The following is a 17,591-nucleotide window of genomic DNA, read 5'->3' on the forward strand; positions in this document are numbered from 1 at the left end:
CAGAGCCTTGGGCGACATAGTTTAGTGTGTGGTGTCCCTGCTCATGGCAGGGGGGTTGGAACTAGATGATCTTATGGTCCTTTCCAACCCAAACCATTCTATGATTCTATGAAAACAGAACTATTAAAAAAGCGTAATATATACTTCAAAATCTTTTTCGAAACCTTTTAAACTTCTAAGGGATATATTGTCTTTTGGGGAAAGAATAAAGAGAAAAATTTGAAATATTGCATGTAAATGTTTTACTGTAGGAAGCAAATAGAAGAGATGGAAGAAAAACAAAGATCTGACAAAGCAGAACTTGTAAGAATGCAGCAAGAAGTAGAGTCACAGCGCAAAGAGACAGAAATAGTACAGCTGCAGATTCGAAAACAGGAAGAGAGTCTGAAACGGAGAAGTGTTCACATTGAGAGCAGGTTAAAGGATTTGCTGGCTGAAAAAGAAAAGTTTGAAGAAGAGAGATTACGGGAACAACAGGAGATAGAGCTTCAAAAGAAAAAACACCAGGAAGAAATTTTTGCCCGTGTCAAAGAGGAGTTGCAGCGACTGCAAGAACTTAATCATAATGAAAAAGCAGAGAAAATGCAGATCTTCCGTGAACTAGAGAGACTTAAAAAGGAAAAAGATGAACAGTATATGAAGCTGGAATCAGAAAAAAAGAGACTTGAAGAACAAGAACGGGAGCAGGTGATGCTGGTGGCTCATTTAGAAGAACAGCTTCGAGAGAAGCAGGTCATGATAGAGCTCTTGAAGAGAGGGGATGTACAAAGAGTTGAAGAAGAGAAAAGAGATCTTGAAGATATTAGGGAATCTCTTTTGAAAGTCAAGGAGGCCCGATCTGAAGGTGATGAAAAACGTGAAGAGTTAGTAAAAGCACAGCATGATTTTGTAGAGTTTAAAAGGAAACAACTGGAACAGTTGACTATTTTGGAGAAAGATTTAGTTCAACAAATGGATCACCTAGAAAAGGAAATAGCAGATGAAAGAAGAGCTCTGGAACACTTAAAATATGCACATGAAGACCATTTAAATCTCCTGAGAGATGATGAAAACTTTGTGGACGCTGTATTCAAGGCTGAAGAAGTTGAAAAGATAAAGACAGCGGAATACAGGCTCCAATCTAAAGTACGCCAGCTTGAGTACCTGAAGAGTAGTCATTTGCCAGCTCTGCTGGAAGAAAAACAAAGAGCTTCTGAAGTCCTTGATAGAGGCTTGTTAGGGTTAGATAATACTCTCTATCAAATAGAGAAAGAAATAGAAGAAAAAGAAGAGCGGCTTGCCCAGTATAGAGCTAGCACAAATCAACTGCAGCAGCTTCAAGAAACCTTTGAATTTACAGCCAACATAGCTCGTCAGGAAGAAAAGGTTCGGAAAAAGGAAAAAGAAATCCTTGAATCAAGGGAAAAGCAGCAGAGAGAGGCACTGGAGCAAGCTGTTGCCAAGTTAGAAAGGAGGCACTCTGCTTTGCAACGTCGTTCAACGATAGACTTTGAAATTGAAGAGCAGAAACAGAAGCTTGCCACCTTGAACAACAGCTGCAGTGAACAGGCAGGTCTGCAGGCTAGTCTAGAAGCTGAGCAGAAAGCCCTCGAACAAGACCGAGAACGGTGAGTGTTGTGGTGGCTTCTGTTTGTTAGACCCTACCCACTAAAAGCGAATCAATTTATACCTTAGATGTTGAGGGAGCGACTTGTGCTGTGTCCCAGTGTTGGAGTTTCTTGATGAGTTTCATGTAGTTTACCCAGAATAGAGACTCTTGCTCGCTAGAGATTCTTGCTCGCTCTTTTATTTCTGTTATGTTCAGATACTTATCCCATCCTCAGCAGTATAGTATTTGCATTAGCCATCACAGTACTTAAACAGTTTTACCTATCGAGAGAGATCTGCCAACCTTATGTTCTGCTCTTTCAAAAGTAAGTATTAGCTAAGAGCGTTTTTCTCTTACAATATTAATGTGTAACATTTTGTTTCTTTATCAGTAACAAGGTAGATGTTCAAGATTTGGAGACTGATAGTTATTACAGTAGACTGCCAACTGTCTCAGCTGATGATGTACTCAACACTTCTGGTATTCAAAGTAAACAGGTGTAGTGTTTAATTTTTTGCTATTGGTTTCAGGACTGAATAAATAGAGTAGCCGTACATCCATGTAAAATTTGATGGTGGTTTTTAAGCTTATTGGAAAATATACAGAGCCTTTAATACAGCCCTATGTGATGAGAAACCCTTCTAAGTACAGAAGCAATGTCATCAGTTATACACATATCTTGTAGCATAACCTTCAACCTAAGTATGGAAGGCTCAGAGCAAAGTGATTCAGGAAAGGAAGATGCTGTCTGTGAGGAAGAAGAGGAAGAAATCTTTTGTTTTATTTTTGGCCGAAGCAAAAATCCACAGGGATCAATGCATTTAATCCATGCAGTATGGAAAGAGAGCATAATTGCCATGTTTATATGTGTTGTCTGGTTTGCTAACACGAGAGCTTTGAAAACTGTGATTATTGATGAAACAATGAAGTGTTTTTTCTTGAGGTATCATTTGTCATTTGCTTTTTTAGTATTCCAATAATTATCTGACTCTTCTCTTGTAAGCCCTTCAAACAGATGCTTCATTAGAAAAACCACCTAAAAAAAGAAACTTGCCTATAGCCAAATTGAAGAGCTCTTCTGTATCCTTTTCCTTTTAAACCATTATCAGAGGAGAATAGTTCCTTTCTATACCCTGTGTAGAGGTCACTTTTTCAGAGCTACATTGTGTGGATTTTAGTTAAGCGTTTTCAATACTGATTCATCATTTTGTGGTGGATATTGCCATTATTTTTCAAAATTGCCTTAAACATAAACACCTCATTTCCTACTCTAAGCATCTCGCTTGACTGAAGTTATCTATAAACAACTGGAGTTTCCACAAAAATAGACAGCTTAGCCCTCAAGAGGTTGCTGGGTTGTGTGATAAGTAAAAAAAATACGTTGTCAGCTGGAGGACTGAGGTTTAGAAAAGATACCAAGGAAGTGAAAAGGTCTCTTTTCCTTTTTCATTCCCTCTTGCTTTTTTTCTTGTTTACTTTAAAGTCCTCTTGCACAAACTGAATAAAACTTTGAAGTCTTTCAGTCAATTGCCCAGGGCCCAGAAAATTCAATTCAGAATATTTTTATGAATGTTGATATACTAGAAAATCTTAAGATACATGATCGTATGTTAAACATTTCCGGCTGCTTATCGCTGTTCTGTTTGAATTTACACTTCACAGTACACAATGTCTTTGATGCTATAGGAAGCGTATGAATTTTATGTTTCTTATTGTTTATCTAGCTGCCATAATGGGATGATGTGCTCTGGTTCAGATCAGTGTTAACTCTCTGAAAAGGTTTAAATGCAATATTGATTTGAAATGCTTTATTAGTGTAAGTCCATCATAATGATAAAATATTTTTTTTTTCCCAGTTTAAATAGTATGTTAGCTCAAATTCTTTCACCTTCAGGGATGACCCCCAAAATGATGATTTGAAGTTAACTTATACTGGAATAATGCATATATGTTTTGTCTTTACTGGCAGAGGTTTGCACAATAGAATTAATATCAAGCAACTTTAGAGTCATCATTGAGACAAAGAGAGGTATCGCTCACAAGTGGCAAGGTGCAGTTTAGTGTATTTACTGGTGGATGCATGACACGGCTGGATAAGTTTATAGCTACAGGAAGTGATATTTTTTGATAGTAGGATGTTTACAAATCAAGAGATAAGCTTTTTTCGTTTAATGTAATTCTGATTTTTGTGGTTAAGTTGATTTTCCATAGATGCAAACACTCTTCTAAATCCATCAGCCATCTCCTATCTGCTTTCCCTCAGGATGCAAGATTGTTTTGCTGCTAATCAAAAGAAACAGATAGCTTCTGGCAGTGCTGCACAAAGTACTCTAAAAATGAAGTAACAATTCAGCCTGCTTTACTCCAGCCTAAGCATCAGCAATTGTTATCTCTTTGATTTTCTGTTTTAACCTCCAGGATGGAATAAAGTCATTGTAGCATTGTACTTCAATTTAGATATATGCAGTTATAGGGTAAGTGATAGAATCCCATCTTTGCCTGGTTTCCCCTGCTTTTGCAGGAACTTCTTTTCTTTCATCCTTTAATTTTCAAGTATCTTAATTTTCAACCTCTAGAAAAAAGAATTACCTTTAGAAACAAAGGTTGTAATAGAAATGGGGAAGGTTATTACTGTGTTACTAAACTAATCTCAGCTGCATTGCAAGTGAAAAGTGTGTTCTGCAGTTTACTTCGTTACAGTACAGTTTAATTTGACTAAGTGATAAATATTGCAAGAAATGCTTCTTAATTTATACTAGTTACATCAGGCCTTTTCACTCAAAAATCCAGTCTCCAATATTCTGTGCATAAACCTGTCTAGTAGGACATTTATTTGTCAAAACGAGGAGGTTTTCATTTCAAAAGATGATTTATTAGGTGTATATAAAATAAATGCTAGATGTTTTATTTTGTAAGTAAACTTTCAAAAACATATATACAGACCGAAGGAATAACTGGGAAATAAGATTTACAAGTGTAGTACACAATTTAAAGATTTTCTTATAAATATGTTTTGCCCCATCCTTGTTTTAGGTTTGTCTTTTTTCTTTTCAGATTAGTGCTGTATTTTGAGCTTCTAATTTTTTTCCCCCCATTTGTTCATTTACTTCACACTGGAAGCTAATAACTGAGGTCATTGACAGAGTTCTCTAATGAGGAAAGTTTATTCAAGTGATCATAATAGATAGGTTAAGCCTTAATAGTCTTAATTAATGTTTAATGTGCTGAGTGAGATACCTTTTGCATCGGAAGCTATTGAAGTTGTTTCATTTAATAGTACTTCTGCTGTAATGTTTTTTGAGCTGTGTCTATTTTCCTGTCTAAACATGCTTGAAGAAAAATTAGGATTTTTACATCTTCATAAATATGAATACCTACAATCTTAGGTACATGTATCCCAGTGCAAGTACAGTACTTTCTGTAACAACTATGGGAATCAACTCTAAATCAAAGCAAATTACATTTTAAGATCTCTTTATAGCCTGGACCAGGAAATCCAGCAGCTGAAGCAAAAAATATACGAGGGTGATGGTCAGAAAGGAAGTCATGGCACATTAGAAGAGAGACTCTCCCATACCACTTCCCCTACCACTCCAACAAAGCCACAGCCACTCGCTGCACCGCTAGTTGATGATAGGTAGGTAACCTGCATTTCTGCAATGCTTTGGTAGGAATGCAGCCAATAGCTTTAGAAGAGAAATATCCTGAAAGATTGTTCTGCCAGGGTTGGTTATTAATTAAATACTGCAATTGTACTTAAAACCTAGTCTGGAAATAAAATTAATATGCTGTATTTTACTTTAAATAACCAACAGCCTAATCTGTTGCTCCTGTGCCATTTTATTTTAGAACAGAGGGTTGGAAAATTGTAGTCTAAAATGTATTTAAATTCGTTTTGTGTTTACAGTTAGTTACTTGCCTATATGCTTAAAGCAACAAAGTATATAAAATTGTCTTCAACCTTTTTTTAATAGGGCAGCTGCCTGGTATCACTTAAAATCTATTTAGTATCTGTTCTTTTTACGCTTATACATGCAGTTGTTAGTATCAACTCTTGGAACATTCCTTCTGTTTGAAGACCAAACCTTTGTTAGCCCAAGTTGCCTATATCATAAAAGTGATGAAAGCAAATCATTAAGTAACTAAAGTTGCAACCCCAGCCTTCTATTTCTTCTTCTCTGCTTTAACCCTCAATGCCACTTGTATGTACAGCTGTACACATAGCAGTGGCTTAACCTGTGGCCCATTAAATTGTCTAATTGTGGTAACAAATTGTTAACCTTTGCCTGTTAACTGAACACCTGCTCAAAAGTCCATGCCCAAGGGATAAAACTGGTCTAACATGAGGCCTGCTAATTAAGACTTGTGTGGTACGTAGGATTCATAAGCGTTTCTAAGAGCCCTTTAGCCTGTCTTGATTTTTATCTAACAATATACTTCCTTTCCACCTCCCCCCTCCCCACTATATCTTGAAGGATAAATGCCTTTATTGAGCAAGAAGTGCAGAGAAGGCTCCAGAATATTCATCATAAAGCTGAGGATAATGATGTTAGCCTGTCCTGGTCTACAGAAAGTTTAAAGGTGAGCAGAGATAAGCAGGAGATCCTGACCTTCGATGCACCATGCGTAACCACTGATTTAGTTCTGTTGTTCAATAATTTCAATCTTTTCCTATATTTACTTGATTTTAATTGACCAAAAAAAGTAACTGCTAAATCAGGGATCATAGTATCATAGAATGCTTTGGGTTGGAAGGGACCTTAAAGATCATCTAGTTCCATCAGTTTTACATTTGATAGTCTTTTTTAATGTGCCTTCCCCTAGTGGCTGTTTTATGTTGTATTCCTTTTCTTTTTCTTTTTTTTCAGGGAACAGTGTGTAAATGGCAATAGAAAGCTCATAGATAAATATCTTTAATTTATGTCTGTAAAATACATTGATAAAATCCCATCTGAGAAGAACAGTAGTTGTTTGTACTTGCAAACAAAGGCTCCTATAAGACCTGGTGATCTAATCAATCCAAAGACTGGCTTGATTGACTTCTAAGCTAGTGGTTTAATAAATATTAAGAAGAAAATAGTTATTTGTGGCTATTAAAAAGAATGTCTCTTCCTATGAGTACTTTTAAATGAACTTACACAAGAAAGGCACTCTTTTTAATAATCACCTGTACCTTTTTTGTTCTTAGGATAATGAGAGGCTTAATAATGGCACTCTTCAACGCAAGCTGAAGTATGAGGTAGGTCATAATTTGTCAGAATGAAATGGTTGTCTTAAATTATGGCATGCCCTGTAATTAAGTTTCTTAATGTTTAGCTGCATAATTAGAATTTTGAATTCACGGGCAAGATTAATGGTTCGTAGAGGCAGCAATGCATATTGTCAGCTGGAATTAAAGTGATTTTTTTTCAGATCTGGCATAGCTTTTTCCTTATTTGAAAGGTGTGGTGTTACTGTGGATCTTTCTGCCTCGTTTTGTCATGATTCTTAAGTTGGAACAGTATCCCTTTCCTGAGTTTTAGAGGATAAAAGCATTTAGTGAGGAGAGATTGTCTGAATTCAGAAAACTTCACATTTTTGACTCACAATGAACAACTATGAGTGTGTCTATAATATTAGCAAGAAGCATCGGGCAAGTTTGCCTTTGTCATGGAGGATTCATAGATGTATTTTAAACTGAGGCTTAGACCCCTCCCACCATATTCGGTTGCCTGACTTCTACTTGAAATATGGTTAATTACTTGTCTTGGTGTGTAAATCCTAAATACCTTTTATGGATTTAAACCTTAATAGTAGCAGGGTTGCAACACCTGTAATTTGGACTTTTTTTTTTTGGCTTTTACACTGTTATTTTTAAACTGTGTTGGACTTCTTACACTGTCTTGGGTAGTGTAGGATTACTTTTTTGTGCATATGTGAAAAATACTAAAGGGCTTATAAATTTCTCTGTTACCCTTTGACTTTTCTGTGGGTTTTGAGTACAGTAAATATAAACCAAGAGAAATGGATACTGTAAAAGAAAAAGCAATGGTGAGCTGGGAAGATCAACCATTCCTGAATCAGGCCTTAATCACTTCTGCTGGATTTTCTCTCTCCAATTTTGAGAGATTGTACAATGATTGTATCAGTTTTGAATGATTGTAAAAATCTAATCAAAATCAAGCCTCAATTTAAGAACTGTTCAAATCGAAGGTTTTGTAAAGACGTTTCTGTGTTCTTCTTTTGAAATTTTTAACAGAAAAGTCAACAGTGGCAGCCACATTATGGCTTTCCATTTATGCCTAAAGATGCTATTTGTGCTTCCAACTTGTGTGGAGAAAACGCGGGAGTAAGAGACCGTAAAAGGCAGAAGGCATATACAGAGATGTGCGATTTATTTTCCAGTTCTGGAAGAATCTCCTCCCTTTTTACATCAGAGAAGGCATTTGAGAATGAAAGGAGTAATTCAGAACAGGAGAGCTTTGCTTGTCATTGTGACACTGAAACTAGTTTAATTCACTCTAAAAATATTAATACTTTAAAGAGTAAAAATGTTCCTTATCAGAATGTTTTATTTACTTCTTTACAAAGTCATGACTTAAATAATGTGGCTTATTCACTCTGCAAGGTTGAAAATTTCAATCATTTTGATGATAAAATAATTACTTCTCCGGATTGTGACAGCTCAAGAACTGAATCTGAGTGTTCCCACTTGAAACAGCTGTCTCCTGTAGGATCCTTAATGGGTGCTAATGAGCAGGCTGGCTTTAACAGCACATCATGCCTTCTCTTTTCACAATCTAATGTGCATTCTGAAATAATAACTTGTAAAGAAAACAGTCCATTTAAGACCATGCACTCGACAGTCGAAGACCAGTCTAGTAATTCTCAGCTTCCAACACAAGAAGCCTCTGATTTGATGTCTTTTAAGTCAACAGCTTCTTGTTTTGATGTGAGACCAGAACACACTTACAGTTTAGGATATCTTTTCAGCAAGCTTTCCTGCCTTTGCAGAGATACCAGTAGTCAGCTGCTCAACACTATGGTGGTTTCTAAGCCAATTAAGGAGTTGGGAAGTTTGTGTGACAGGAGTGAGAGATGTGCACAAGCAGTATCATTAATAAAAAATTTGCCATTTATAAGAAGCTTGCAAGTAAATGTATTCTTCAAGTCAGATGTGAATCATGATGTGTCCCCCTCTATGGATGACGCCAGCACTCATACTGAAAATGTTGCTCAGCCTGAATCCCCTGTGCAAGAGGCTATCACAGTGTGTGCCAGAACAGAAACCTCTGATGCCTGTGCAAGAAAGCCCTCTGAAGGATTTGTATGCTGTTGTAAAAAGGAAGAGCTGGAAAACAGTCTTGTGTTAAGACAGAAATTTGTGCATTTTCCTGATGTCTTTTTGAAGCTTCAGATCTGTTCTCTAGAAAAAGTGCTGGAATTTTTGACCTGTGCCTTACCTCAAATTTGTATTAGGGAGGAGGAGTTGAAAGGTATATATTGGCTTGCTGTTGGCAATTGTAAAACACCTGAACCACAACCTGCTTGCTTGCTTTTGTTCAGCTCTGTTCTGTATGTTGTTATTTCATCAGTTGAACAAGACACATACCACAGTTCCTTGGCAATCTTCTGTGAGGTTCCCATCGTCACTATAAAGGAGATTCAAGTTGGCTTTGCTGGACAGAATATTAATCTTCTGTGCTCTGCTGAAGATGGTTTACTCACAATATTTACCTATAACAAACACTTCACTCAAAGAATTTGCCATGACATAATGAACATTTTGAGTGCTACAATGGATGAGGATGATGCTGTTTATTTAAATCACCAGCTCTTGAAAGATGATTTGATGCAGATTTCACTTGACTGGACATCAGATGTAAATGACTTAGTTTTTTCAAATGGAGTACGATTGTCCTGTAAATTTGGAACTGAATTAGCTGATCTGGTTTACTTACTCCATGAAAATATGGGAAATACTAAACCTTCGTTAAGTGATGTTCATGTACTGCTGTACACCACAGTGAAAGTAGACTGCGCTAAGCAGAGTGTGTATAGAGCTCTTGTTCTTACAACTACTCATATAGGTCTCTTAAGGGAAAGTGATGTCTTTTATCCTGCACCTAACTTTTTGGATGCTTCAAGCCAGGAATCACAATTTGACAGGCTTCAGTTGCACAGTTTGAATGATACCCGATGTGTAGTTTTGCCAGACAAAGAGAATTTCACAAAAATTGAACTTGTGTTTTCTAGAAGGAGCAAGGTTGGATCTGATTCAGGAATTGATTTCTCTAAATACTGTGAAAAAGAAGTAAATACTCAACTGACAGTCATCCCATCAATTCTTCAAAGCGGTTTGCATATCCCTTCGGAAGTCTGGAAATTAACATTCAGTTCAAGTGAAGAAGCCATTTGGCTAATTATGCATCTGACTAGGTGCTGAAATCCAAATACGTTTAGATACATTCAAAATAAAGAGGCTAATGAATATTGATAATTTTTCTTTTTTAATCAATAGGCAAAAGAGTCCTTTGAGCCTGGAAGGGAATACTGTAGGGTGGATACACACATCTTAGCAAAAATAATTATTACTTGAATGCTTGCCTTTTGTGGGTCTCTGATACACTGTACATACGTTTCCTTGGGAAAGTGAGGAAATTAAATATTTCTAGTTTATGTGGTAGGTGGATCAAAACTATAATTACAGTGGTGTCCTGATTTCCATTTTGGCTGTGTTTTCTGGCTCCCTCTGTCTACTATCTGTCTTCATTAATGTCTTCTCCATTCCTCCTTGATGACTTCTTCCTTAATCTTTCTGAGTATCTTTGTTTTTCATGCTTCTCACTTATTTCACTCCCTTGATCTCAATATTTCAAAACATTTGAAATACTATTTTTATCTTACATTCATTGTATGCTCTTAATACTGAGGATGTTTATAGCTTTTAGACTTACAATTTTGGAAAGAATAGCACTGGCAATTCTTTTCTGTTTCAGAGTTTTGCATTTAAGGATTAATTCATTCTTGCATGAAGATTTCTCACAAGTGGAAAAGGAGTGTTGACTGAGTTACCAGGAGTTGATGGATTTGCCATATCTCTTTTCTCCTGGGTTTACCCTCTTTGCCCAGGGCTAAGAGAGTGTAAGCTATGTGGAATCAGTGAAACAGAACAAGAAAAATGCAGAGAACATCCAAGAACATCCAATGCTCCTTTTAGATTTTCCCCTCACCTCCTTTTCTTGAAGGGAAGCAATACATGGCTTTAAGTCATTCCTGTTTATTTTGTTCAAATAGTTAACTTGTACTCATCCATGATAGAGTAATTCTTTATATTGCCTTGATGTTGGGAAAACGTGATGTGAAAATGATCCTTTTCAAAGGGTATAAACAGACATTACTTGTGCTTTAAATAGCATTTTAACCTTTGGTTATGCCACTGCACCTGTGGTAAGACAAACGCTTTGGAGTTTATCATGTGCGTACGTGTTTTCTCATGCTGTTAAGTGGATAGTTAGCAACTGGGGATACTGCCTGACAGATGGAGTAACTCTAGAGTTCTCTCCATACAATGGGCTTGGCATGACTACCCTCTTTTTCTGCTTGCTTACTAATGGGGTCGTTGATGCCATGAGATTGCATATTTTACAGGCTCTTTAATATTACATTCCAATAAATAATGGAACTATTGATCATTGGTAAAATATTTCCATTAGTCGAGGCTCGCCTTTAGCTTAGTGCAAGGTCATTCTTTACCAGTTATCACTGTCACATGTTCAAATAATAAATAAGCTTTTGTATCCCTTCTTTTGCTTCTTCCTTTGTAAAGGGAGCTGAATACCTTTTGAATCCTGTTGCTTGAATGTGCCATCTGCCTTGTTTGAGGAAGATGGTCCTTGGCAGAAAAACCAGTGGTATCTAATCTGAAATTCTAAACTGTGTAAGCATATTGCCAGTAGAGGTGCAATCTTCTACTAGACAGAGTTAGACTTCAGTCTCTCTACTAGTATAAGAACATTTCCCGTTTGTTCTTACCATATGTTAAGACATAATAATGTAACTCACGTGGGATTTAAAAAGAAGTAACTTGCATTGGATGAGGAAGTTACGTCTGGAAGGATGAAAGTTGGTTTGGGTAGAGAATTACAGGGGTTTTTTTTGGTCATAACAAAGCTTTCTACTACCTTACGGGGCTCCAAAGATGAGCAAAATGTGTCACGTTATTTTGAGGTATGGTTTTAGTTTTTAACAAGAAAAAGATACACAAATATCTTTCAGAACATGGGGTAACCAGACTAATTATGAGTTTGAGTGTAACATCGTGTCAGTCCATTTCAGGAGCGGCTCCTTCATTGAAATCACCAAGGCATTTCCTCTGAACCTTGACAAAAGTCAGCATTGAGTGGTGCTATCTGGGAGGACTGTCTTAATCAAGGCTGTTAAAGGAAGGCAATTTCTGCAACTAATTCCTTTTCAGATTATACCCCAAAGTTGTGTTGTGTGCCTGATAACATGGTTTTCCTCTTTTGTATTTGCTTTCGTATCTAGATCCATAAATATTCTGCACTTCTATACAGGGGGAAAAAAGCCCAGACTTCACAGCAATGGATTTTATTCTACTGTAAATTAATTATAACATAATGATCGATGTTTATGAATATCAAACCATTATTTAATGTATTAAGGCATGTTTTTCACAACACTTTGAGATTATTTTTGTCTCTATTAGGTGTTTCTAAGAGTTCTTTGAAAATTACTGCCAATAAATTACTTGTTGACAGAGGTGGCTTTAAGAGTGAGTTTATGGTTTTATTGCTGGTTTAAAACAGATGATATTGTTGTCAAGGCAATGAACTCCTCTTTTCCCCCAAGGAAAGAATTGCTTACATTTCTATGCTCCAGAAATGGTATTTTGCTGAAAAGCCAGTAAAGTGGGGAGAAGTGAAAGAAGGGCAAAATGGAGAAGAGAAACTATTTATTGTGTAAATAGAGGTTGCTAAAAATATTTTTCCATTCAAACACAACCTTTATTATTTTTTCACAAAAAAAAAAAAAGTTTGTGGAAAATGCCTTGTAGATAACGTCAGTTAATTGGAACTAAAATTCACTTGCTTTGTATTTTCTTTTTCACTAATGCTCATGTTAAGGGAAATTACATTGGCATTTATAATTGACTGGTAATGAAATAACAGCCTCTCCTTCTTGAGAGCCAGGTGAGGATGCCAAAAAGCTCTCTGAAACACGCAGCATTAAGAGAGGCATTTATGAATGAGTTTCAGACTTTTCCCCAGCTCCTACACAGTATCATGTGTGCTGGAAATCACCAGGAGTCACTACAAAGAAACCAAGTGTTGATGTGCAGAAGTGTGAGCCCTATTCACGTTCGTAGATAATGTTGGTCAATACAGAAGAGTTTTGACTAAGCAGCATGCCTCATGGAAGCTGCTGAAGGGTTGAAAATGAATGTTGAGAATACAGTTACAGATCAAGTGATGGACAGCTTGTTTAAATACAAGTATATAACATGGTCAAAACTTTGAAGTGATAGTATTTTTTTGTTATTGTTAACTTATATTTGTCGTGGTACTGTTATTTTTTAAGTTCATTAAGGCTTTTAGACCAAATATGTTCAATTGAGAAAGTGGAGGACTTCTGAAAAGGCAGTTTCTGTCCTACTTCACTTGTAAATGCTTTTAATGCTCCTTTTGGACACAGTCACTGGAAAGCATTAATCTTTTCAGTTGCAAAAGTATTTTATTTTTGACATAACTCAGAGTTACAGATTCCATCTGGCTGTTAGTCCGTGGAATGTGCCTCTCATTACATATACCTTTTAGATCATTTTGTCCAGACATGCAAATTTATCATGGTTGAATGTTCTGTTAATTCGATGTGATTTCAAGAAAATAGTAGGAAGCTGTTCTGACAGTGGATTGCTATGTTATTTATACCTTATTTAATTATAAAATGAGTTTGGATTTTTAAAACCTAAGAGCTTTCTGATTTGCCTAGATCCCCTGCAGCTATGCATGATACTGTAAACAGGCTTCTTATATAAAGACAAAGACATAAAAAAAATATAGCTGACTCTGAAGGCTTGATTAACATATATATATATTTTTAAAGAGGGTTAACACAAAGTCTTCTGATTTCCCTTGGTTTTGATATCTAAGCTGAAAATGCCTTTTCAAAGAAGAAATAGTATTTTTGAGGACACTTCACCGTAATTTTTTTCATGCATAAAAAAAGGATAGGGCTAGCTTACAAAAGGAGAACTACTTTGTTTTCAAATAATTCCTTCATTTTAGAAGTTATTACTGCCTCCTCTATGCTCTCTTCCGCTTCTCTTCTGGCCAAGAACATTTTCTTGTTTTTAGTGAAGTTCTTTTCTCTTTTTCCTTATGTAGTGATTTTGGTTTTCCTTTGTTCTCCCTATTTGGTATGCATATGAAAGCGGATGGTCTGTCGTTCACTGGGAGCAAATCCAGACGACCTAAAGGACCCAATCAAAATTAGTATTCCACGCTATGTCCTGTGTGGGCAGGGAAAGGATGAACACTATGAGTTTGAAATAAAGGTAAGTGCTTTTAGTTGCTTCTCCTTAATGTTTGGTGTCTCTGTACGCACATTGCTTGCGTTTGTACAATGGTAGCATCATAGTAACAGTATTAACAGATGAATGCCTTTTGTTTAATCACTGCTAGTTTGCTCCATCTGACTGTGGGTGTTCACTGTCAGCATCACAGTTAGTGAAGACAGATAGAAACAGCAGCTGGAAACATACCTGGGAATCTGCAGGTTCCAGAAATCACCTTACGGACCCCAGTGAATTGTATTTTTTGTTCCATTAAGTGTAATTTTTGGTTCTCTTTCCATTGTCTAAGTGGATCGATTGTACACAGGAGGTTGGTGGTCAGGTTCTTGGGGGTGAGCAGTTCCAGATCCAAATTGAAATAATTCAATTGAAAGTGTTGCAGAAATGAGGATTAAATGCATATAGGTTGAAGGGAAGCCTTTTACTGGGATGTGAGTGTAAGGTATACAAATGATTAGACTTGAAATAGTTACCTGTAATAATGAAAGAATAATCAAAGTATTTTACACATATCCGCAACAAAAACTCGATTCCTTTTGGGCTCATTTTGTTGTTCTGATTCTTCCCACACTGCATTTCCAGGGTCTCACTTCTCCAAACTGCTTCCCCTCTGTTGTAGTGGCTTCCTCAGTTGATCTGTGCAGAAATGCTGGAAAAAATGCATATTCATTTTGTATCCTCTGGTACTAAGCCAGTGTTTTTTCAGAGCAAGATGTGAAGTCTAATTGGAAATGTGTTCCCAGTGCATGTGGACATGTAGCATAACTGATGTACATGGCATCAGAGACAGAGTTGGCAGCCACCTTCACTGAATGTGCTGCCAGATGCTTCATTAGCTGGTGAAAGTTGGATGAGTGACCTGCCCTCCTGGTGTGAAGGACCATTTTTGAACTATGCTCACATTCTCTTTTACAAAGGCTTTTATTAAGATGGGTGATCTTAGCTCTGTGCTAATTAAATTCACATCTTGAAACATGCTGCACAATTTATGGATGGAATACTTCCTTTTGCCTTTTGAACTTTGAACTGAATTTCCTTGGGCCAGCAAAAGCCCAGAGCCAAAGAGGTGCTGAGAGAAGAGTTAAGAACATATGAAACTTCCCCAAGGATTGTTCTACTTTCCAACTATTTTCAGCACATGGGATTTACTAAACTGGGCAATGGTTAGTGAAGGTAGATAAAAGTGAAAAGGTATTTTCTCTTTTTAGTAAGTTGGTGGATTTCTCTTCCAAGTATTCTCCCTTCATCCCTAAAACACATGTAAGCATCTGCAAGATCTTAGGATGAAGGGGCAGTTAAAAAAGTATGTGCATGAAGAATTGGACTTACCTGGAAGGAAATGTTGCAGAAGAAAAGTGTTGAAAGGGGGTGGGATTCATAACCAGGAAGGAACAGGAGGATATATTTAAGGAGAGATACAAATACATATCAAACTAGGCACCAGCAAATCTGTTGCTTGTATTTTGTTTCTGTGAGAAGCACGACTTGCTCCCTAATCTCAGTAATAGCATGGAATAGACAGATGCTCTAGCTAAGAGCAGTGTGTATGGAACGGCTGTTGTATCATGCTTGCCACAACAATCTTTTCTCTCTCTCCTGTACCATGTCTAGGCTGCCTCATAAAGAAAGTGCTGCTTAAATAAACGCTTTGATGAAGTTCAAAGCAAAGAAATGGATGACACATGGGGTAGAGAATGGGCTATCACTTTCATAATTGTCTTCCGTTGCTGTCAACTTCATTAGAGCACTAAATATTTTTACTGAAGCTTCTATGGACCTTAGTTTGGCAGTCTTTGGGGTGTTTCCTACAGTCATTCCCTTACACAAATTGATCAACTGTTTATGCTTTTACCTTTCCCTCCATGTGTCACAGTGGGCTGCTTTTGCTGCTTTTGCTGTGGTCAGGATTTGGCTCCAAGCTACAATCCACAAACTTCCCGTAAACTTTTGTATTTTAAACCTTTCCCCTGCAGAGCTCCCAGCTCTGCTTTGATCTGTATTAATCTTCAGCTGCTGCTACGGTTATTCTGTGGGAAATCAGAATACATGGAATAGTGATTTCCTCCCCCCCACACCTTTAAAATCAGGAAAATAGGAAGACGTGAGAGAGGATAGAACATGTATCTCTTTATTTCATCCCTTCCCGATGGGTCAGGACACAATGTCAAGTTGCTGAAATAATTCCTAATTTCAGCCTTACTTTACTTTATTCAGGTGTGTTGCAGATGATCTCCTCAGAGTGTGTCAGACTAGGGGAAAGGCTGAGGTATGGTTTATCTTATGTCCTTTGCTAGGTCTCAAATAAGCTTTCTTCACCAAGGCTTCTATTACTTCTGGGGAAAATGGATGGCTGACCTGCTTGCATGTTACAGCACTTGGAAATCTGACAAAGGGACAAGGGATGATTGAGTTGAATTGTGAGACAGTCCTTTGAATCTTTAGGCATCTCAGAAGTGTTTCCTTCAGCAGATGTTTCTAGTCATTGTAGTTAAATCCTGGCATATTGCTGTATAGAGGAACAAATATAATAAATTTCTAAATAAAACCAACATACACATTTCTTCTTGTGACATGCAATAGTAAAGATTATTTCCTTTATATGCCAAAAGAGAGTGAGTGAGTTCCACTTTTCTTGGCAGCATCACAGTCAGCTCGTAAGTCTTTCAACCCTAACAAACCATCCAAAAATACTTTCTTTTAGTGCAGGTTCAGCATCTTGTCCATCTAGACATATATAACATTTGATATTGGGCCAGAAAGATGGTCTGTCCACTTGGGTTCTTCCACTGGATACAGATCCTACTTTAAGATGTTGAACGAGTCCCATGAGAGCCTATTGGAGAGAATTCAAAATAGAAACAAATGCATGCTGTGTTACAGTTAAGATAGCACCTTCTCCTTTCCAAGCAAGAGACATCATGGAGCTGTTTGTGCTGGTCTGCTATTAAGTATTCGGTATGAATAGATACGTTTCCAAAAAACCTTCCATTTGAGTGATAGTTTTATTTGTTGTCTGTAAAGACATGATGGAACAGTAGTAACTTAATCAGGTCTAAACATATTTATGTTTGAGCTGAATTAGAATACCAGAAAACTATTCTTGTATTCTCCCCTTCCTTTCATATTGTTGTGATATGCAGAATATTCAGACAGGGCTGTGCTAGCAAGAGCATGTGGGAAGAGCTTTTGCATCGATAAGACTGTTGGTGTCTGTTCCAGGCAGTGCCTGTGGTTGCAGACAGTACCTGCAGACAGCTAAAGGAGCACTGAGGCAGGAGGGAAGGGGAATTCCAGCTCACATAAAGGCTTGCAGGGTCTCCCAAGAGCAGATGATGGAAACAAAACCTGGAATCAAGCACAACCCTTCAGGGGATTCTCTGGCAAGAGGGAAAGTTGTAGATAAGCCTTCTCATTTTAATTCCTCTTTCC

The 17,591-nt window shown here is 37.2% G+C and overlaps 1 protein-coding gene across 1 annotated transcript in view; it reads left to right on the forward strand.

The window, feature by feature from the left end:
- Positions 1-251: 251 nt before the first annotated feature.
- The window catches only part of LOC104402020 (kinesin-like protein KIF16B), a gene marked incomplete at its 5' end in the record, with an annotated part of 56,769 nt that continues 39,429 nt past the window's right edge, over positions 252-17,591 (forward strand). Inside the window, 5 exons of the mRNA XM_010009786.1 lie at positions 252-1,607; positions 5,070-5,225; positions 6,064-6,169; positions 6,777-6,827; positions 14,022-14,144. Coding sequence (XP_010008088.1) covers positions 252-1,607; positions 5,070-5,225; positions 6,064-6,169; positions 6,777-6,827; positions 14,022-14,144 — 1,792 coding nt within the window. The remainder of the gene's footprint in view (positions 1,608-5,069; positions 5,226-6,063; positions 6,170-6,776; positions 6,828-14,021; positions 14,145-17,591) is intronic.

Source organism: Nestor notabilis, unplaced genomic scaffold (genome assembly GCF_000696875.1).
Source record: "Nestor notabilis isolate BGI_N333 unplaced genomic scaffold, ASM69687v1 scaffold3602, whole genome shotgun sequence".
Taxonomy (NCBI): Eukaryota; Metazoa; Chordata; class Aves; order Psittaciformes; family Psittacidae; genus Nestor; species Nestor notabilis.